General features: G+C 45.9%; 2 protein-coding genes across 5 annotated transcripts in view; both read right to left on the bottom strand.

Moving 5' to 3' along the window:
• LOC308677932 (importin-4-like) overlaps positions 1-9,599 on the bottom strand; it is a 40,238-nt gene extending 30,639 nt beyond the window's left edge. For 2 of the 3 annotated variants that reach the window (XM_081344646.1, XM_081344647.1), the window contains exons 1-5: positions 9,045-9,599; positions 3,930-4,016; positions 2,118-2,197; positions 1,796-1,837; positions 1,561-1,690 (exon numbers count right to left, since the gene is read on the bottom strand). In XM_081344646.1, coding sequence (XP_081200772.1) covers positions 1,561-1,690; positions 1,796-1,837; positions 2,118-2,197; positions 3,930-4,016; positions 9,045-9,116 — 411 coding nt within the window. In that variant the 5' untranslated portion in view covers positions 9,117-9,599. Of the gene's footprint in view, positions 1-1,560; positions 1,710-1,795; positions 1,838-2,117; positions 2,198-3,929; positions 4,017-9,044 lie in introns of those variants that run through there. The other variant, XM_081344648.1, reaches the window with a different exon arrangement.
• A 374-nt stretch (positions 9,600-9,973) lies between these two features.
• The window catches only part of LOC308677935 (transmembrane 9 superfamily member 1-like), a 12,295-nt gene continuing 842 nt past the window's right edge, over positions 9,974-21,426 (bottom strand). Inside the window, exons 1-5 of one of the 2 annotated variants that reach the window (XM_081344651.1) lie at positions 21,079-21,426; positions 17,394-18,201; positions 16,208-16,481; positions 14,094-14,740; positions 9,974-10,705 (exon numbers count right to left, since the gene is read on the bottom strand). The exon at positions 21,079-21,426 is cut by the window's right edge and continues 842 nt beyond it. In XM_081344651.1, the coding sequence (XP_081200777.1) occupies positions 14,347-14,740; positions 16,208-16,481; positions 17,394-18,201; positions 21,079-21,402 (1,800 nt within the window). In that variant the 5' untranslated portion in view covers positions 21,403-21,426 and the 3' untranslated portion in view covers positions 9,974-10,705; positions 14,094-14,346. Of the gene's footprint in view, positions 10,706-11,184; positions 11,574-11,644; positions 14,741-16,207; positions 16,482-17,393; positions 18,202-21,078 lie in introns of those variants that run through there. The other variant, XM_081344652.1, reaches the window with a different exon arrangement.

Genomic DNA, 21,426 nt, shown 5'->3' with positions numbered 1-21,426 from the left:
AATGAATGGATGGATGTAATGGATGGAAACAGATGAGATAGATAGATAGATAGATAGATAGATAGATAGATAGATAGATAGATAGATAGATAGATAGATAGATAGGCAGGCAGGCAGGCAGGCAGGCAGGCTGGATGGACGGACGGATGAACAGAATGAATGGATGGATGGATGTAACAGATGGAAATAGATAGATAGATAGACAGACAGACAGACAGGATGGATGGATGGATGGATGTAATGAATGAAGGAATGAACAGAATGAATGAATGGATGTAATGTATGGAAAATGTCAGAATCCATTTATATGACATTTCATAAATGTATAGGTAGAACAATGTGCTTATTCTGGGGATTCTGCCATCTCTCCGAAGGGGGGGGAGAGGTCAGACTTTAGGCATCTTCAAACAACAGGGAACATTTGAACAAAAAGGAAGCAATAACCATAAACCCAAGGAGAGTTCCCTTTCCCATGGAAGGGCCTGACATCTGACCAAATGGATGAGGGGAGGGGCTGAAATGGGAATGCTTTATATAGGATTGAAATGTAACTTTGTCAGATTCCGTCTTGTATTGCCACAATCGATTCCATCCTAGTAAACATTTTCCTTTTGGACTAAACTTGCATCCAAGAGTTCTTATTTCCTAAGATGTGGATTGAGGTGGGTCCTGACAAACAGATGAGATAGATAGATAGATAGATAGATAGATAGATAGATAGATAGATAGATAGATAGATAGATAGATAGATAGATAGATAGATAGATAGATAGATAGGAAGGCAGGCAGGCAGGATGGATGGACGGACGGACGGACGGATGGACAATGAATGGATGGATGGATGTAACGGATGGAAATAGATAGATAGATAGATAGATAGATAGATAGATAGACAGACAGACAGACAGGATGGATGGATGTAATGAATGAATGAACAGAATGAATGGATGGATGTAATGAATGGAAACAGATGAGATAGATAGATAGATAGATAGATAGATAGATAGATAGATAGATAGACAGACAGACAGGATGAATGAATGAACAAAATGAATGGATGGATGTAATGGATGGAAACAGATGAGAGAGAGATGGATAAATAGATATAGATAGATAGATAGATAGATAGATAGATAGATAGATAGATAGATAGATAGACAGACACAGACAGACTGATACAGAATGGATGGATGGATGAATGAATGAACAGAATGAATGGATGGATGTAATGGATGGAAACAGATGAGATTAGATAGACAGACAGACAGGACGGATGGATGGATGAATGAACAGAATGGATGGATGGATGTAATGGATGGAGATAGATAGATAGATAGATAGATAGATAGACAGACAGACAGACAGACAGGATGAATGAATGAACAAAATGAATGAATGGATGTAATGGATGGAAACAGATTAGACAGATAGACAGGTAGAGGCAGGTAGGTAAGTAGGCAGGCAGGCAGAGATATAGGTAGACAGATGGGGGGGCTTCACAAGGGGCCCCCGAGAGGCTCCCCTCCCTCGCTTTGCACCACCTGCCCCGTCTCGACCCACCTGGCACCGGCTGGGGTCTCGGGAGCGGGCCCCGTGCTGAATGCTCTGAAGCATCTGGGGCCACTTCTCCAAAGTCTCGTTCTTCAAGATGACGGCCGCCAGCTGGGCTAAGCCCAGAGAGACTTTGTGGCTGGAAAAGAGGATTTATCTTTTTTCTTTCTTTTTGGGTGGGTGGGTGGGTGGGGAAAGACGCTAAACTAACCCCTACGTGCCTCCCCCACAAGGAATAACTCACTCTGTCTGCCGTTGCAGGCTGTTTAGCACCAGGGTTTTCAGCCTGAAAAGAGAGGGGATTTGGGGGAAGATTTTAGTTTGGGAAGGAAAACACAACAGTCCTCGCTTAGCGAGTGAGCCACGCTGTTCAACACCCGCAAATTGTCTAAACTGGGTCTCTCCGATTCCGATGTTTTAATCGCATTATAAGGGTCCTCGAGGAGGACTGGATCGGAAGTCAAAAAAAAAAAAGCCAAATCCAGCCTCAACGATTGTGCGACGCACCGGAATTAATCGCCGTCATCGTAACAACAGATGAATAGATTTGCCTTCCCTGGACTTACATCTCTTGATCCGCTGCGGCCATTTTCTTCCAGTGTTTGCTCAGCCGCCGTCTCAGCAACACGGCGGCAAACTGCTGGATCTGAGGAAGAAGGGAGAGAGACGCTGGTCAGGCTGCGAAGGAAAGGAGGGAAAGAGCAGATGCTGAGAAATAAAGCAGGGTGGCTTTGGCAGGGAGAAAGCCACACTGCACAGACCTGTCTGTCTGTCTATCTATCATTTCCATCCATCCATCCGTTACAACCATCCATCCATTCTGTCCGTCCATCCATCCAGTCTATCTAATCTGTTTCCATCCATCCATTTCAACCATCCATCCATTCTGTCCATCCATCCATCCAGTCTGTCTGTCTATCTATCTAATGTTTCCATCCATCCATTCTGTCCATCCATCCATCCATCCATACTGTCTGTCTGTCTGTCTCTCCCTCCCTCCCTCCCTCCCTATATATATATATATATATATATATATATATATATATATATATATATAATCTATCTATCTATCTATCTATCTATCTATCTATCTATCTATCTATCTATCTATCTATCGTCATGGCCGAAATTGTTGGCGCCCCAGAAATTTTTCCAGAAAATCAAGTATTTCTCACAGAACAGTATTGCAGGAACACATGTTTTGCTATACACGGGTATATTCCGTTTGTGTGTATTGGAACACAACAAAAAAAGGGAGGAAAAAAAGCAAATTGGACATAATGTCAAAACTGCTATGTCCAATTTGCTTTTTTTCCTCCCTTTTTTTGTTGTGTTCCAATACACACAAAGGGAATAAACCTGTGTACAGCAAAACATGTGTTCCTGCAATACTGTTCTGTGAGAAATACTTGATTTTCTGGAAAAATTTCTGGGGTGCCAACAATTTCGGCCATAACTGTATCTCTGCCTGTCTATCTATTGTTTCCATCCATCCTTTACAACCATCCATCCATTCTGTCCATCCATTCGTCCGTCCATCCATCCAGTCTGTGTGTCTATCTATATAATCTGTTTCCATCCATCCATTACAACCATCCATCCATCTGTCCGTCCATCCAGTCTGTCTGTCTGTTTGTCTATCTACATACACACATGTAATTAATCAATGTCCATTTTGAATACAATATATTTATGTATGTATGTATGTATATACTGTGTTTCCCTGAAATTAAGACCCGGTCTTATATATTTTTTGCCTTTAAAAGAGGCACTGGGTCTTACTTTTGGAGAATGTCTTACCTTAGGACCACCACAGCCAGGCCTCCCATACCATGACACCTACCGATAAGGTAAGAGGGTGCAGGCCACGTGGGGCAGCTTCATCCCCCCAGCTAGATTTTTAGGGGTCCACCTTGCCCCCAAAGTAGAGCTTAGTTTTGGAGTAAGGCTTATATTAGGCCCACCCCCAAAAATCAAGCTAGGGCTTACTACTGGGCTGGGTCTAACTTCTGCGGAAACACAGTAGCATATGTGAGTGTGTTATGTATGTATATGGGTAGATATATATTTTCTTTTGAGAGCAGGCAACAGAATTTCACTTTTAACATGGGCCAGTGTGCTCATAGTAAAATATGACAATAAAAATTACCTTAAGATAAGATATCCTTTATTGTCACTTTTTACTGTGCGCACACTGGCCCACATTAAAAATGAAATGCTTCTGCCTGCTCTCAGAAGGGTACACATACAATACCCACGTATAAAAACCTCGTCTTATAAACATCTATTCTCCCTTCTCGTCGCTTGCAACCACCTATGTTTACAACTAAGCTTAAGTTTGAGTTCCTTCTCACCTGGCAGAGCGCGTGGTGACTTACCTGAGGGTCTTGTGAATGTGTCATCACGTGGCAGAGGTGGGAAAGAGCTGACGGTTGCTTGAGTACCTCTTTCAGCTGCGCTGTCGCCTGGTAGGATGAAAGAACAGGCAGCAAAGCGTTAAACCAGCTCCAAATGTCCCTTTTTTTTTGAAGGATTTGCCCCCAAAGCTTCTCTTTTGACAAAACCTAAAGGGAGGAATGTTTCAAACCGTGTAGAGACTAGAGACAATAAATCAATATAGATCAGGAGTCTTCAAACTTGGGTCTTTGATGACTTGTGGACTTCAACTCCCAGAATTCTTCAGCCAGGCACACTGCCTGAGGAATTCTGGGAGTTGAAGTCCACGAGTCATCAAAGGCCCAAGTTTGAAGACTCCTGATCTATATTGATTTATTGTCTCTAGTCTCTACTAGAGACCTCAAATGTACACAATTCATGTTGTTAAGCGAGTTTGTCCCATGTTACGACTTTTCTTACCTCAGTTGCAAAGTGAATCACTACAATTGCTTTTTTATTATTAAAAATGTTTCATTGATTTTTTACAATAACAATCCTTAGTGTCTGCTGCATACAGTGTGTTGTCTTGGTTCATAATTTTTTTAAAAAAAACACACACACACACACACACACAAGCAATAGTAGTTAACAGTCAATAATAATTTTTATACTACCATAATTAGTATATTGATTAATACTATACTTCTTTGACCTTCTCTTCTCCCAATAGAGTTCTCCTTCTTCAACCTTAAACAAATATAATTTTTAATATTTTTGATGCATACATGATGAAATATAAACATTTTCTTCCATGCTTGTCCAACCATAATAGCGTCTGTATGTGACATTTTTTTTCTTGCCAACATGTCATTTTTAGAAAAATCATCTTATTAGTTCACCATATATTCTATTGTCATACATCTTTGTTTGAGGTTACTTTCTCCCTAATATTCGAACAATTCTTATCAGTCATCATTTTCTCAGTATTTAGCATCTAAATATCCAAATTTTCTATTTCTATCCCCACTGGTGACCTTCCCAGCCAGCTTCAATCGGGGAAGCCAGATTCGCTTAACGCCCTCATGATTCACTTATCAATTACAATGATTTGCTTAACGGGGCAAAAAAAAAGTCGTAAAATGGGCAAAAACGAACGTAACAACCTCCTTGCGTGGCAACAGAAATCCTGATAACTTGAGGACTACCTGTAAATTAGATTTTTTTTCAGGGCCACAAATTTTAGCCAGAAAATGGAGACAATTCATTTCTGTTCAGTGGGCAGTTTCCTTCCACACTGGGGAAAAAAACAAACCTGTAGCTCTAACAACTCAATGAAAACCTTGTGTTGAGTTGCTTAAAACCCAAGATGATATACTAAAAAAATGGCGTTAATGTTGTTTTATTGTTTTAATCCTTTATCTTGTTGCTTTTATATATTTTTAGTACACATTTTATATCAGGGGTCTTCAAACTTGGCCCTTTGATGACTTGTGGACTTCAACTCCCAGAATCCCTCAGCCAGGGTGAGGGAATTATGACTCTTTTATGACTTGTGGACTTCAACTATCAGAATTCCTCAGCTAGCGTGCCTGGCTGAGGAATTCTGGGAGTTGAAGTTCAAGCAGGGCTCTTCAAACTTGGCTTGAAGGCTTCAAGCAGGGCTCTTCAAACAGCCAGCATGAGGGAACTGTGACCCTTTGATGACTTGTGGACTTCAACTCCAAGAATTCCTCAGCCAGCATGAGGGAATTATGACCCTTTCATGACTTGTGGACTTCAATTCCCAGAATTCCTCAGCCAGCGTAAGGGAACTATGTCCCTTTTACAACTTGTGGACTTCAACTCCCAGAATCCCTCAGCCAGCGTGAGGGAATTATGACCCTTTCATGACTTGTGGACTTCAATTCCCAGAATTCCTCAGCCAGAGTGAGGGAACTATGACCCTTTTATGACTTGTGGACTTCAACTCCCAGAATTCCTCAGCCAGCGTGCCTGGCTGAGGAATTCTGGGAGTTGAAGTCCACAAGTCATAAAAGGGCCAAGTTTGAAGACCTCTGGTCTACGCACATGAATGCATATATACATAAATAATATAATGACACTTGGTCATGAAATACAGCCATCCTTTACTGAAACTAGTGTAAAACTTTAGCAGAAGCCCTCGAATGTACACAATTTATGTTGTTAAGCGAGTTTTTCCCATTTTATGACTTTTCTTGCCTCAGTTGCAAAGAGAATCACAATTGCTTTTTTTATTATTAAAAATGTTTCATTGATTTTTTACAATAACAACCCTTAGTGTCTGCTGTATACAGTGTGTTGTCTTGGTTCATAATTTTTTTAAAAACACACACACACACACACAAGCAATAGTAGTTAACAGTCAATAATAATTAATTTTTATACTTCCATAATTAGTATATTAATAGTATACTTCTTTGACCTCTTCTCCCAATAGAGTTCTCCTTCTTCAACCTTAAACAAATATAATTTTTAATATTTTTGATGCATACATGATGAAATATAAACATTTTCTTCCATGCTTGTCCAACAATAATAGCGTCCGTACGTGATTTTTTTTCTTACCAACATGTGTCATTTTTAGAAAAATCATCTTATTAGTTCACCATATATTCTATTGTCATAATCTTTGTTTTAGCTTACTTTCTCCCTAATATTCGAACAATTCTTATCAGTCATCATTTTCTCAGTATTTAGCATCTAAATATCCAAATTTTCTATTTCAATACATCATCCCAATATTTTCGTATTTCACATGTTATAAAAATACTGTACTGCTTGCCTATCTTATGACATCTACCTATAACATCTTTTCTAATCGGTGTATATTTCACTTCTATTTGTAAAAGCTGATTTATTAAATCACTATATATCACTGCAATTGTCGGGTCAGTAACCTGGTTAAGTGAACCAGGCTTCCCCCCCATAGACTTGGTTTGTCAGAAGGTCACAAAAGGGAATCACGTGAGCCCAGGACACTGCGACCGTCATAAATATGAGGCAGCGGCCAAGCGGCTGAATTATGATCACATGACTCTGAGGATGCTGCAGTGGTCGTAAGTGTGAAAAAAACCCCAATCATAAGTCACTTTTTTCACTGCCGTTGTGACCTTGGGCAGTCACTAAACGACCTGTTGTAAGCCTGTCATGTCTTTAGTTGTTTGCTTTTTATTTTCCTTCCTTATGCTGATTAATTAAAGAAAAGGCAAGGGAGAGGAAATTGTGCTAGACCAGCACAAACTAAAGTTGGCAACTTTGTGGATTCTGGGAGTTGAAGTCCACACGTCTTAAAAGTTGTCAAGATTGAAAAGCACCGTGCTAGGCCAGGGGTCTTCAAACTTGGCCCTTTGATGAACTGTGGACTTCAACTCCCAGAATTCCTCAGTCGGCCATTTTGATGAAACTGCGGGCTTGAATCCAGACCAGGGGTCTTCAAATGTGGCCCTTTGATGACTTGTGGACTTCAACTCCCAGAATTCCTCAGCCAGCATGGCCTGACGCGGCAGGCTGAGGCAGTCCCTCAGTGTGGAAGGGCCTGCCACTCTCGAATTGGCCTTTTTAGCCACACCAGATGCTGCTTTAGGGCCTCTTTCCTGAGCACAATACCATAGTCTCTCGAGACTGAAGGGTGCCAATGACTTCAATTCCCAGAATTCCTCAGCCAGCGTGCCTGGCTGAGGAATTCTGGGAGTTGAAGTCCACAAGTCATAAAGGGGGTCATAGTTCCCTCACGCTGGCTGAGGAATTCTGGGAGTTGAAGTCCACAAGTCATCAAAGAGAAAGAAACCCTCCCAATTGTTCAAACCTGGCTACCCTCCACCCCCACTGCCCCCAGTTCCCCATGCTGGCTGGGGAATTCTGGGAGTTGAAGTCCACCCGCCTTAAAGTGTCCAAATGTGAAAAACAAAGAGGAAGAAACCCAACCAACCCATTCACACCCCTAACTTCCACACACACCCTCCGAGGGAAAAAAATGGCATTACAAGCAGTCCTCAACTTATGACTACTCTCAAGCCCAGCATTTCTCTTGTAAAGCGAGACATTTGTCAAGCGAGTTTTGCTGTTTTACGACTTTCCTTGGCACGACTGTTAGGCGAATCGCAGCAGTTAAGTAAGTCACACGGTTTGTTTAGGGAATCTGGCTCTCCCCACCCCCACTCGTCGGAAGGTCGCAAAAGAGGATCGCATGAACCCCATCGAGGCTGCACCGGTTATAAATTACAAATCAGTTGCAAGCATCCAAATTTTGATCAGACAACCATGGGGGACGATGCAATGGTCATGTGAAAAATGGTGAATGGAATGGAATGGAATGGAATGGAATGGAATGGAATGGAATGTGGAATGGAATATGGAATGGAAGATGGAATGGAAGATGGGATGGGATGGGATGGGATGGGATGGGATGGGATGGAATGGAATGGAATGGAATGGAATGGAATAGAATAGAATAGAATAGAATAGAATAGAATAGAATAGAATAGAATAGAATAGAATAGAATAGAATAGAATTAAAGAATAGAATAAGAATAGAATAGAATATAGAATAGAATATGGGATGGGATGGGATGGGATGGGACGGGACGGGACGGGACGGGACGGGACGGAACGGAACAGAATAGAATAGAATATAGAATGGAATGGAATAGAATAGAATTAAGGAATAGAATAGAATAGGATGGGATGGGATGGAATAGAATAGAAATAAGGAATAGAATAAGAATATAATAGAATATAGAATAGAATATAGAATGGAATGGAATGGAATAGAATGGAGAATAGAATAGAAATAATAAAATACAGAATAGAGTAGAATAACAGAGCTGAAAGGGACCTTGGAGGTCATCTAGGCCAACCATTTCAGACAAGTGGCTCTCCAGTCTCTTCTCAAAAACGTCCAAATTTTGATCAGGTGCCCATGGCGGGTGATGCAATGGTCGTAAGTGTGAATAACGGTCGTAAGTCACTTTTTTCCCCACTTGGGTCCCTAAGCGAACTGTTGTAAGTCGCCTCCCACGGCCAACGCGCCCCCCCCCACACCCACACCCCGAAAGCTCCCAATGCCCCCCTCCGTCCCCACCTGCCTGCCGCTCTACCTGTTGGATGACGGCATTGTCAGGCTGCAGCAGGAGCGCCAGGATCTGCTCCAGCTCCGCTTGGGCTGCCATGGGGCTGCGGGAGAAGGCAGGCGGGGGAAGGCCGGGCCGGGGGGCATGGAAAGGGGAGAGAAAAGGGGCGAGGAAGGCGGAGGACTTCCCGGGCGGAGCGTGGCCAGCGGCGGCTGCCAAGCCTCCAAACTCCCAGCACGTGTGGAGCAGACAAGACGCGGCTTCCGGGGGTGGGCTAAAAGGGAGAACCGGAAGCGCGCAGCTCCAGCGCCGTTCAGGTGCGGAGGACGTACTGCAACCGCCCAATTTGCCCCCCCCCCCGTCCCTCAGGAAGGGAGGTCAGTCAGGGAAAGGGCTCTGCACATGCTCAGAGGCATCTTCCCCGTGAGAGAGGGCCTTTCTCTTTCTTTCTTTCTTTCTTTCTTTCTTTCTTTCTTTCTTTCTTTCTTTCTTTCTTTCTTTCTTTCTTTCTTTCTCTTTCTTTCTTTCTTTCTCTATCCTTTTCCTTCCTTCCTCTTCCTTCCTTCCTTTTCTTCCTTTCTTTTTCTTTCTTTCTTTCTTTCTTTTCTTTCTTTCTCTATCCTTTTCCTTCCTTCCTCTTCCTTCCTTCCTTTTCTTTCTTTCTTTTTCTTTTTCTTTCTTTCTTTCTTTTCTTTCTTTTTCTTTCTTTCTCTATCCTTTTCCTTCCTTCCTCTTCCTTCCTTCCTTTTCTTTCTTTTTCTTTTTCTTTCTTTCTTTCTTTTCTTTCTTTTTCTTTCTTTCTCTATCCTTTTCCTTCCTTCCTCTTCCTTCCTTCCTTTTTTTTCTTTTTCTTCCTTCCTTCCTTCCTTCCTTCCTTCCTTCCTTCCTTCTTTCTTTCTTTCTTTCTTTCTTTCTTCTTTCTTTCTTTCTTTCCTTTTCCTTCCTTTCATCCGTCCTTCCTCTTCCTTCCCTTCCTTCGTTTTTCTCTTTTCTTTCCTTCCTTCTTCCTTTTTCTCTTTCTTTCTTTCTTTCCTTCCTTCCTCCCTCCCTCTTATCTGTGCTTGGAGGTTGAGCGCCTACCCAACCCACCCGGCCAGCTGAGAGCAGCTGGGAAGGGAGGCCAGTTAGAGAAAGCACTCTGCGCATGTTCAGAGGCATCTGCTTCTCTTGTTAGATAGGGGCATAAAATCTGTTTCTTTCCTCGTCTATGGGGTTGGAGGCTGAGCCCAATAAAAAACCCACTGGAACCACCCAACCCATCAAGCCAAGACTCCCTGGCAAGGGACGCCAGGCAGGGGAAACGCTCTGCTCATGCTCAGAGGCATCTGCTTCTCCCTTAGAGAAGATAGGGCTCTCCAGCTCTTTGGCTGGGTGGAGGGATGAGCCCAATTTTATTTCATCCAAAGATCCAAAGCGTGCAATTTTTTGGCAATCTGGGTATTGCCCGGCTGCAAATTCGCAAAATTTTGTTTTTTTTTGCCCGTGTTGGGAGACGACGCTCAGATAGTTCTTCCTTTTCCTCCCGCGAGCCTTTTCTTTGGATGACGGAGGGACCCAGGTAGACTGCGGCTGGGCACGGAAGCTCTACCGAGCTTTAAATCAGCTTTAAATCAGCTTTAAATCTATGAGTTGCGGTTTCTCGCAACTGTTTGCAGAAGACTTCGGGTTCGTAAAGGGGCTTTGGGTGTCTGTGAAGGGGAGACAAAGGGGTAACCAATTTTTTAACGATTATTATTTTTAATGATAATTATTAATTATTAATTAACGAATTATTAAACCCTTCTTAGACGCTGATCCTACAAATACCTGCCTCAACTTAACAGCCGTTCCTTTTTTAGGGACTATCAAAATTATAACGGTGGTTATAACTTTTGACGGTTTTTTTCACACACCGCATCCCTGGGATCAAAATTCGGCGGCTCGGCAACTGACATGCAGTTAACAACGGTCGCAGCGTCCCAGGTTCACGTGACTCCCCTTTTGCAACCTTCCGGCAAAACCAAGCAGCCAATGGGGAAGCCGGATTCATTCAGCCGGACCTGTGGAACCGCTTGCCGGTTGAGCTCCGGATGGCCCCCGACCTTCGCTCCTTCCGGCGCGATGTAAAAACTTATTTATTTGAACAATCTGGCCTGGTCTGATGGGTTTGGGGTTGGATTTAGTTTTAACACACTTTTATTATTGTATTATATTGGGCATAATTATTTAATTCCTTTTAACTCTTTTTTTAACTTTTGTATTTACATTTTGATATTTATTGCCCTGTACACCGCCCTGAGTCCTTCGGGAGAAGGGCGGTATAAAAATTTAATTAATAATAATAATAATAGTAATAGTAATAATAATAATAATAATAATAATAATAATAATAATAATAATAATAATAATAATAATTGAACAACCATCTGAACTAGCTTAACAACGGCAGCGACTCTGTTCACAAGGGCGGCAAGGAAGGTTGCAAAATGGGGCAAAACTCAACTTTTAACAACCGTCTCGCTTAGCGACAGAAATTTGGGGCTCAGTTGTGGTCGTGCAGGATTACCCGTATAACCGCTATCGCGATTTTTAAGACGGGTGGACTTCAACTCCCAGCAACCCCCTGTTCGAAAGGCAGGAGACGGAACAGAGCAGCGTAGAGAAAAAGGCAGAATCTGGGCTGTTTTTGTGAGTTTTTTTTCCATTTCCTTTTTATTAATAAAATTTAACTTCAAGATCTGTAAAAAGAAACGCAAAACCGAGACGTCAAATTAAAAAATAACCCAACTTCAACCTTTGCTAATATACATAATTCCTTATATATACTTCTTTTTCCCCCCTTAATATAATATATATTTTTTTTTCGCCCAGGTAGGGAGAGACGGGATTTTTTTTCTCTCTCTCACCTGTCCTGGGAGAGAGTGCCAGACACCTTGTCAGGAAAAGGTGTGGAAGAAAAACATCTTAGTGAAAGAGTGAAAAGAGTCGTTTGACGGAGGACAAACGATATCATTTAACCAGGTGACGACATTCGACAGCAGAAACCCATTAAGTGTTTTTCAAACTCGGGAGCTGTAAAGATGGGTGGACTTCAACTCCCAGAACTCCCCTGGCTGGTCGGAAGGCCGCAGATGGCCACCGCGTGAAGTCCCAGACATCTTACAGCTCCCGAGTTTGAAAAACATTGCACCAAATCCTTTGTACAGATCCCTGAAGACAATTATCCGATTACTTCTACCAATCTCATCAGTGGCCCTTAAAAAGTTGCACGAAATTAAAACCAGCTTGGATGCAGCCCCCACCCCCACCCCAAATTTCACGGAATCTCCCAATGCCCTCCGACGGGGAGAAAGTGGAGTTTTTATTTCTCTTCGCCAAAATGGTACCTGGTTGAAGGAAATCCCCGTTGCTCTCCAAGCACAATTCCCATCAGCCCTAAGAGTGCGAAATTGAGAATATTCTGGACCATAGCAGCCTGGGAAAGCTAACCCCAAAGGGTTAGGGCTGTCCCAACCAAGTCAAATTCTCCTGAATTCTGATCTTCAAACGTGTCTCTGGGCTATCAGGACCTAGTTTGATCTGGGTGAGATCAGCCTGTTGATCCTTCTCTTTCTATGCTAGGACAGGTTTGAAAGTGCCCGGTTATGGCTAGCTGGGATCTCTTCCTGAAGCTGAACAAGAACGCTGGGGGAAAAAAGGGGGGAACGAGATGAAAACGTGTTCGCGTTTTCTGAATCCTCTGGGGAGAGAGGGAATGCATTAGAGGAAAGGGAGGTGTGTTGAACAGAACATAGGTTTTACCTCTTGAACTGATATATAGAGACCACAGGGAAAAATACCTAGAAATGTATATGGAAACCAAATTTGGCTTCTATCTATTGATCAGATAAGCAGAAGGGAAAAAAGTGATAAAAGTAGCTAGGAATATGTGTGTTGAGCTAAATGTAGCCTTTATCCATTGAACTGATCAGATAGTCAGCAAGGGAAAAAATGATAAAATATATTAAGAATATGTGTGTTGAGCTAAATGTAGCCTTTATCCATTGAACTGATCAGATAGTCAGCAAGGGAAAAAATGATAAAATATATTAAGAATATGTGTGTTGAACTAAATGTAGCTTTTATCCATTTAACTGATCAGATAGTCAGCAAGGGAAAAATGATAAAATATATTAAGAATATGTGTGTTGAACTAAATGTAGCCTTTATCCGTTTAACTGATCAGATAGTCAGCAAGGGAAAAATGATAAAATATCTAAGAATATGTGTGTTGAACTAAATGTAGCTTTGATCCGTTTAACTGATCAGATAGTCAGCAAGGGAAAAAATGATAAAATATCTAAGAATATGTGTGTTGAACTAAATGTAGCTTTGATCCGTTTAACTGATCAGATAGTCAGCAAGGGAAAAAATGATAAAATATATTAAGAATATGTGTGTTGAACTAAATGTAGCTTTTATCCGTTTAACTGATCAGATAGTCAGCAAGGGAAAAAATGATAAAATGTCTAAGAATATGTGTGTTGAACTAAATGTAGCTTTTATCCGTTTAACTGATCAGATAGTCAGCAGGGGGAAAATGATAAAATATCTAGGAATGTGTGTCTTGAGCCAGTTGTAGCTTCTATCCATTGAACTGATGATAAAGTCAACAGGGAAAAAATAGTAAAATATCTAGAAATGTGTATTGAATGAAATGTAGCTCCTATCTGATAATCAACAGGTGTGTGTGTGTGGGGGGGGGAAATGATAAAATATCTGAGAATATGTGTGTTAATGTAGCTTCTATCCATTGAACTGATACAGTCAACAGGAGAAAAATAATGAAATATCAAGAAGTCTGGAGCTTCTAGCTGATAATCAACAGGGGAAAAATAATAATAATTAAACATCTAGGTATATGTGTGTGTTGAACTGAAGCCGGGTGGTGGGTGGGGGAGAAATGAAAAATCTCGAATTGTTCCCATTCCTACCAGCGGGCAATTCAGTTCAATGCAGGAAGGCAGTTTTTAACTTTAAAAAGGCAGGAGAGATGATCCTGTAGCAGAGGATATTTGATTGGCTAGAGGACGCGTCGGAGGGTCGCTGATTGGCTACCTGTCCTGACCAGCAGGAGAGAACTTGAGGCTGCTCCGGTGGTCCCGTTTTGTGGCAGCTGAGTGAGGACCACGACGGTAGGCCGGGACTCCCACCCAAAGCCCAGCCGAGAAAGGAACGAATCATAAATAGCCGGTGTTTTCCGAGCTCGGTTGGAGAAGCCGGCCGGAAAGAGACTCCCAAAGCAAGGCCGGATGTGGTCTGTGGACTGCCCACGTCCGGCCGAGCCACAAAGGAGCCCACGGAAGGGTGCCTAGTCCATCTTCAGGTTGACGTAGATGTAACGGATGAACTTCAGAGAGGCGAAGAAGGAGATGGTGCCCAGCATGAGGAAGAAGACGTAGCCGGTCAGCAGCGAGTAGCCGAAAAACTCCACCGTCTGCACCGTGCCGGACATGTTGGAGCGACGGGTGTAGTAGAAGACGGAGTAGAGGAAGATGAAGAGGCCAGTGGAGCCGGCGCTCAAGATGGAGCGCCACCACCAGCGGTAGTCCTCGCCCGAGAGCTGGAAGTAGGTGAGGGCGATGGAGATGCAGGCCCCGACGCTCAGCAGGATGGCGAAGACGAAGAAGAGGATGCCGTACAGGGTGTACTGCTCCCGGCCCCAGACGGTGGCGAAGATGTAGTACAGCTCCACGGAAATGGCGCTGCGGAGGAAAGAGGGGAGTTGCTGAGAGTCGGGCACGGATCCTGGGGGGGGGGCTCAGCCTGGAAGGCGTCTTCCTTCTGAGTGTCCAAAAGGGGGTCGTCTCAACCGTGGCAACTTGGAAGGTGGGTGGACTTCAACTCCCAGAATTCCCCAGCCAGGCTTCACGACTCCCCATGGCATCCCAACTTCGGAATCCCACTGTGATGGCCGGCCTTCCTTCCTTCCTTCCTTCCTTCCTTCCTTCCTTCCTTCCTTCCTTCCTTAATCCCTCCCTTCCTCTCTCCTTCTCCTTCTCCTTCTCATTCCCATCTCCTTCCTTCCTTTCTTCCTCTCTCCTCATTCCCATCTCCTTACTTCCTCCCTCCCTCCCTTCCTCCCCCCTCCCTTCCTCTCTCCTTCTCCTTCCTTCCTTCCTTCCTCCCTCCCCTTCCTTTTCTTCTCCCTCCCCTTCCTTCCTCACTCCCTCCTTTCCTTCCTTCCACCTTTCCTTTCCTTCTCCCTCCCTTTTTCCTTTCCTCCCTCCCTCCCTCCCTCTCCTTCTCCTTCCCCTTCGTTTTTCCTTCTTTCCTTCTACCTCCCCTTCCTTTCTTTCCTTCCTCTCTCTTCCTTTCTCCCTCCCTTTCCTTCTACCTCCCCTTCCCTCCCTTTCATTTTCTTCCTTACTCCTTTCCTTCTCTTCTCCCTCCCCTTCCTTCCTTCTTTCCTTACTCTTTCCTTTCCTTTCTTTTCCTCTTCTTCTCCCTCCCCTTTCTCCCTCCCTCCCTTCCTCGCTCCCTTCCTTCCACCTTTCCTTCCCTCCCTCCTTCCTTCCTCTCTCTTCCTTTCTCCCTCCCTCCTTTCCTTCTCCCTCCCTCCCCTTCCTTCCTCCCCCCCTCCCTCCTTCCCCTTCTTTCTATATCCTTCCTTCCTTTAACTGTAACTCTGGATGGGGAATTCTGGGAGTTGGGAAACACGGCTCTAGAGTGAGGAGGGCACACTAAGGAGAAGTAGCAACGGGCAGGGGGGATTGACACCCCCCCTTTTTCCATCACCAGGAAACAGTGAGGGGGGAGGGGGAAGTCAAGGCACTGGAGCACAACGATACAGGTGGTCCTCAACTTGTAACCCTTCCTTCAGCGCCCGTCGGAAATTACAACAGCAGGGGAAGGAGGGACTTGCACCCAGCCCTTGCACGGATGACCGTCGCAGCCGCACCCACCCGGTCAAAATTTAGGCGCTTGGCGGCTAGTGATGCCTTTTACGACGGCTGCCGTGTCCGAGGGTCACGCGGTGGCCATCTGCGGCCTTCCGACCAGCGCAGTCAACGGGGGAAGCTGGGCTGAAAGGGATTCGCTTAAAAAAAAACCTCCCGCGGCCCGAAAGAGTCGTCAAATCAGGCGGGACTCGCCCGAAGGACCGCCTGGCTCGGCGACGGAAATTCCGCTCCCGCTTCTGGCCGTTAAGTCGAGGACCCCCTGCGTCTCACCTGAAGGGGAGAAAGCCCCCGATGGTCATGTGCACCAGCGTGGACTTGTACCAGGGCTGCGCGGGGATTTCCCGGGCGATGTTCTTGGTCCGACAGGGGGCGTCGAAGGGCGCAGCCCGGTTCTTGCCGAAGATGCCGCCGATGACTGTCAGCGGGAAGCCCACCAGCAGCCAGACGGTCAGCAGGAGGAAGATGGTGGAGACCGGCAGGGCCTGGGTGGAGCCGTTAGCCCAGTGGACGGAGTTCACCACGCTCCAGGTCAGGAAGAAGGGAGCTGCTCAGAGGATGAAGAGGAGAGAGAAAAACAGGGCTGTTATCTCTCTTTCAGTCTGTCTGTCTGTCTGTCCTATCTATCTATCTATCTATCTATCTATCTATCTATCTATCTATCTATCTATCTATCTATCTATCTATCCATCCATCCACCCATCCATCCATCCATCCATCCTAGAGCAGTGTTTCTCAACTTGGACGACTTGAAGATGGGTGGACTACAACACCCAGAATTCTCCTGCCAGCCTGCCTTAAGATGGGTGGACTTCACCTCCCAGAATCCCTCAGTCGGCATGCTTTAAGAAGGGTGGACTTCACCTCCCAGAATCCCTCAGTCAGCATGCTTTAAGAAGCGTGGACTTCAACACCCAGAATTCCCCAGCCAGCCTGCTTTAAGATGTGTGGACTTCACCTCCCAGAACCCCTCAGTCAGCATGCTTTAACAAAGGTGGACTTCAACACCCAGAATTCCCCAGCTAGCATGCTTTAAGATTTGTTTACTTCAACACCCAGATTTCTCCAGCCAGCCTGCTTTAAAATGGGTGGACTTCAACTCCCAGAATTCCTTGCCAAGGCTTGGAATCACTGCTCGCGAGTTTCCACCGTAGAAGAGAACCCTCAAAATTTGCCACTAGCACAGGGATGGGGAATGACGGACCCTTTATGACTTGTGGACTTCAACTCCCAGAATTCCTTAGCCAGCACGGCTGGCTCAGGAATTCTGGGAGTTGAAGTCCACAAGTCATAAAGGAGCTGTCATTCTCCAAACTGCTGCACTGTGAAGAAGTCCTCCCAATAAAATGTACCATAAAGAAGGGCTAGAGCATCCCTATCTTTTTGCTAAGGGAAAAGGACCACCCCAAAGGAAGTGATGGATGACTGCCTCCAAACACCGGAGGAGATGGAACCTCACCGGAGAAAAGGCTGGTGGTCAGCAGTATATTCCAGACCCACCGCTCGCCACCGATCTGGCGATAAAAGCTGCTGGACACATAGCCAGAGATGCAGCAGGTCAGAGCATAGAGGAGGATGGCGGCCGAGTTGATGGCCCCGTGTCGGTGGACGTTGAACATGCCCAGCAGGGCCATCACGATGATGCCGGTGGCCAAGGCCAGGAACTGGCTGCCCACCCCCAACACGGCACAGAGGAGGCTGCGATACGCCGGGAACCTGAAGACGTCCGTGTGGATGATCTTCCACCCGTTGTCCCCTTGGTCAAAGTCATCTCCTGAGGAGGACGAAGAGGCCTCCTCGTCCAGGTTGTAGCGCGCCAGGTCGTTCTTGAGGACCCGCATGAGGATGACCACCACAAAGCCCACCAGCAGGAACACCAGCACCATGGAGTTGATGATGGAGAGCCAGTGGATCTCCAGGGTGTGAGGGAAGAAGCCGTCGTCCCCGCTGTGGCTTCCTCGGCGTTCCCCTGGACGTTCTGCGCTGGTCTCCGACCAATGGACGCTGTAGGTGTAGGTGACGGGCAGCACGCCCTGGATGTCGTCCAAGCTGGTGGGTTTGACGTTGCGAACGCTGACGTTGGCATAGACGATACGATCGCCGTTCCACTCCAGGTAGAAGTCCAAGTGGGTCCAGAGGCCAATCTTGTGGGTATGCGGCAGGAAGCCGCTTTCCTCCATGTAGCCCACAAAGCCACGGAGGGGCAAGTCGTCCACCACAAATTCAAAGTAGTAGAGTTCCTCGATGGCCTGGCGGAGGCGCTCTACCTGAGGAAGGAAGGAAGGAAGGAAGGAAGGAAGGAAGGAAGGAAGGAAGGAAGGAAGGAAGGAAGGAAGGAAGGAAGAGAAGTCAACCCGGAGCTGAAAGAAAATATGAGTTCTACCAGACCTCAGAGGTTGAAGCCACCAACTCTCTTAATTCTACGAAGATTCGCAATCTTCTAGGTCAGGGGTCTTCAAACGTGGCCCTTTGAGGACTTGTGGACTTCAACTCCCAGAATACCTCAGCCAGCATGTTTTAAGACAGGGGTCTTCAAACCTGGCCCTTTTATGACTTGTGGACTTCAACTGGCTGAGGAATTCTGGGAGTTGAAGTCCACAAGTCATAAAAGGGCCAGGTTTGAAGACCCCTGTTCTAGGCTTGGTCGTCCCAAAGGTGCTTTTTCAGGAGGCAACTGGTCTTTGTTGTTCGTTTGTTCTGTTCTTTCCCGGCCTACGTACGTCCTTGTTACTACACAAAGACAACCCCCTCTTTTAACAGTAGACTGGAAAACAAACCCTTTTTATATGAGTTACAGACCTGATAATTGTCTCAGAAAAAGAAAAGCAACAGAAACCTTTTCCAACGAAGACCTTGTCCAAAACCCAAACGGAGCACAAATAACTCACTGGCAAAATAAACAGACCACGATCTCTTGACACTGAAGTTCTTTGCAAACGGTTGCCTCCAGCAACCAGCCCTGCCCACACATTCCCTTTTTTGTTATACAGCCCCCAAGGCGTGGCTTCTCACTGCTTTCTCCTCCTCCCCTGGAGTCGCCCCGTTGCCTCCCTCTGTCCTACTCGTGTGACCTGTCTACGTTTACGAGCATCTCTGAGGTCTCTCAGCTGTGCATCCTCCGAGTCTGACTCAGCTTCCCAGCGCAGCTGGCTCTCAGCTTGATCACAAGTGGACCAGCCTCTTCATTAGTTTGCCAGTCCTGCAGTTCATCAGAGCCTTCCTCCTCCTCCTCCTCCTCCTCCTCCTCCTCCTCCTCCTCCTCCTCCTCCTCCTCCTCCTCCGATTCCCCAGACCAGGGATAGGCAACCTTGGCTCTTTTATGACTTGTGGACTTCAACACCCAGAATTCCTGAACCAGCCATGTTGACTCAGGAATTCTGGGAGTTGAAGTCCACAAGTCATAAAAGAGACAAGGTTGCCTACCCCTGCCCCAGACTCAAACTACCGGGATCGCAGGCTGACACGGAATCACAACAGGTTCGATGTTTCACTTCTCATCCCAGAAGCTTCTTCAGTTCTGACTGAATGGAACGGATGGAAGATTTATACTCCTTGCCGACAGCCGGTCATTTGCCTTCTTTTTAGAGAGTCGTTGAGCCCACTTGGAGGTTTATCTGTGTCCTCAGGGTGATCTGAATGATACAAATGGGGGTGGAGACCGCTCGGCTGCAGGATGAGGACACAGGGCAGCAAACGTCCGGCAGCCAAGGAGGCTTCACACCCATTTGCACCACTCAGGTGGACCCTGAGGACACAGATAAACCTCCAAGCGGCCTCAACGACTCTCTACAAGAGGGCAAATGACCAGCTGTCTGCAAGGAGTATAAATCCTTCCATTCCCCACCATTCAGTCAGAGCTGATTGATTGTTCTGACTGTTAGGAAGTTTCTTCTTAGTTCCAGGTTGCTTCTCTCCTTGATGAGTTTCCATCCGTTGCTGCTTGTCCTGCCTTCTGGTGCTTTGGAGAATAGGTGGACCCCCCTTTTGTGTGACAGCCCCCCCAAATACTGCAATACTGCTATGGTGTCCCCCCTAAGTCCTTCTTTTCTCTAGATTGGCCGTACCCGATTCCTGCAAGCGTTCTTCCGATGTTTTAGTCTCCAGGCCTTTTAATCAATTTAGTTGCTCTTCTCTGCACTTTCCTTTCAAAGTCTCAACCTCTTTTTTTTTTTTTGGGTCACGTGACCAAAACTGGATGCAGGATTCCAGATGTGGCCTTACTAAGATCGCCTTCAGACCAACCGTCAAATAAAAAAATACCCGAATCAAGAAACTGCCACAGAGCCATCGGTAAACAGCCCCACCAAAGGGTGCCTAAGACCGGCCCCCTCCCCTGCAGGGAGGCAGGACACCGGAATATAAACAGACAGCAAACAGCACTCCTTACTAGCACTGATGATGTGACCTAGCTGGGTCATGAAACGTCTGCAAGGAAACAAACCAGCTCAGAGAGCACCAAGGACCCCACAGTAGTAGTAGTAGCAGTAGTAGTACTTCTTCTTCTTCTTCTTCTTCTTCTTCTTCTTCTTCTTCTTCTTCTTCTTCTTCTTCTTCTTCTTCTTCTTCTTCTTCTCCTTCTTCTTCTTCCTCTTCTTCCTTTTCTCCTCCTCCTTTCCCTTCTACCACTGTTGATGTTCCCTAAGTTGGGTCATGAAACCTCTGCAAGAAAACCACCCAGCTCAGAGAGCACCAAGGACCCCACCGTCCTCCTCCTCCTCTTCCTCTGCAAACCCTACTGCCTTTGTAGCACTGATGACATTCCCTAGTTGGGTCATGAAACGTCTGCAAGGAAACTGCCAAGCTCAGAGAGCACCAAGGACCCCACAGTCGTCGTCGTCCTCCTCCTCCTGTCTCCACAATCCCCCTTCCCTTCTAGCATTGATGATGTTCCCTAGTTGGGTCCTGAAATGTCTGCAAGAGAGCAAGCAAGCTCAGACAGCACCAAGGATCCATTAGTTCTCCTCCTCCTCCTCCTCCTCCTCCTCCTCCTCCTCCTCCTCCTCCTCCTCCTCCCTTCTAGCACTGATGATGTTCCCTAGTTGGGCCCTGAAACGTCTGCAAGAAAACCAGCCACGCTCAGGCTGCACCAGGGACCCCTTCATACCGCAATCCACGTTTTTTTTTGGGGGGGGGCGCGGATTTACCTCATCCGGGGAGAGCTTCTTCTTGCAAAGGATCTTCGTCTCGACATTCTGCCGGAAGTGGATCTCGTACATGGACTCGGCCATGCGGTCCCCATCCAGCACTTCCCCCAAGGTCAGGCTTTTGTGGCGGATGGGAGTTGGGGAGCAGACGGGGAGCTGGTAGTAATGGTAGGTCTCCTGGGGGTTGTGGTAAGGCCCCACTTTGTTCACGTAGAGCATCACCTTGGATCCCTGCTGATAGTGAGTCTCGGACGAGGCCACGGCTAGAAATGGAAGGAAGGAGGCCAGGAGGGCGAGGAGGGCGAGGAAAGGAGAAGGAGCCATGCTGGGGAGGATTTGGGATCAAGG

This window comes from Vipera berus (assembly GCF_964194415.1).
Source record: "Vipera berus genome assembly, chromosome: Z".
Lineage (NCBI taxonomy): Eukaryota > Metazoa > Chordata > Lepidosauria > Squamata > Viperidae > Vipera > Vipera berus.
This window is presented reverse-complemented; position numbering and strand designations above follow the sequence as displayed.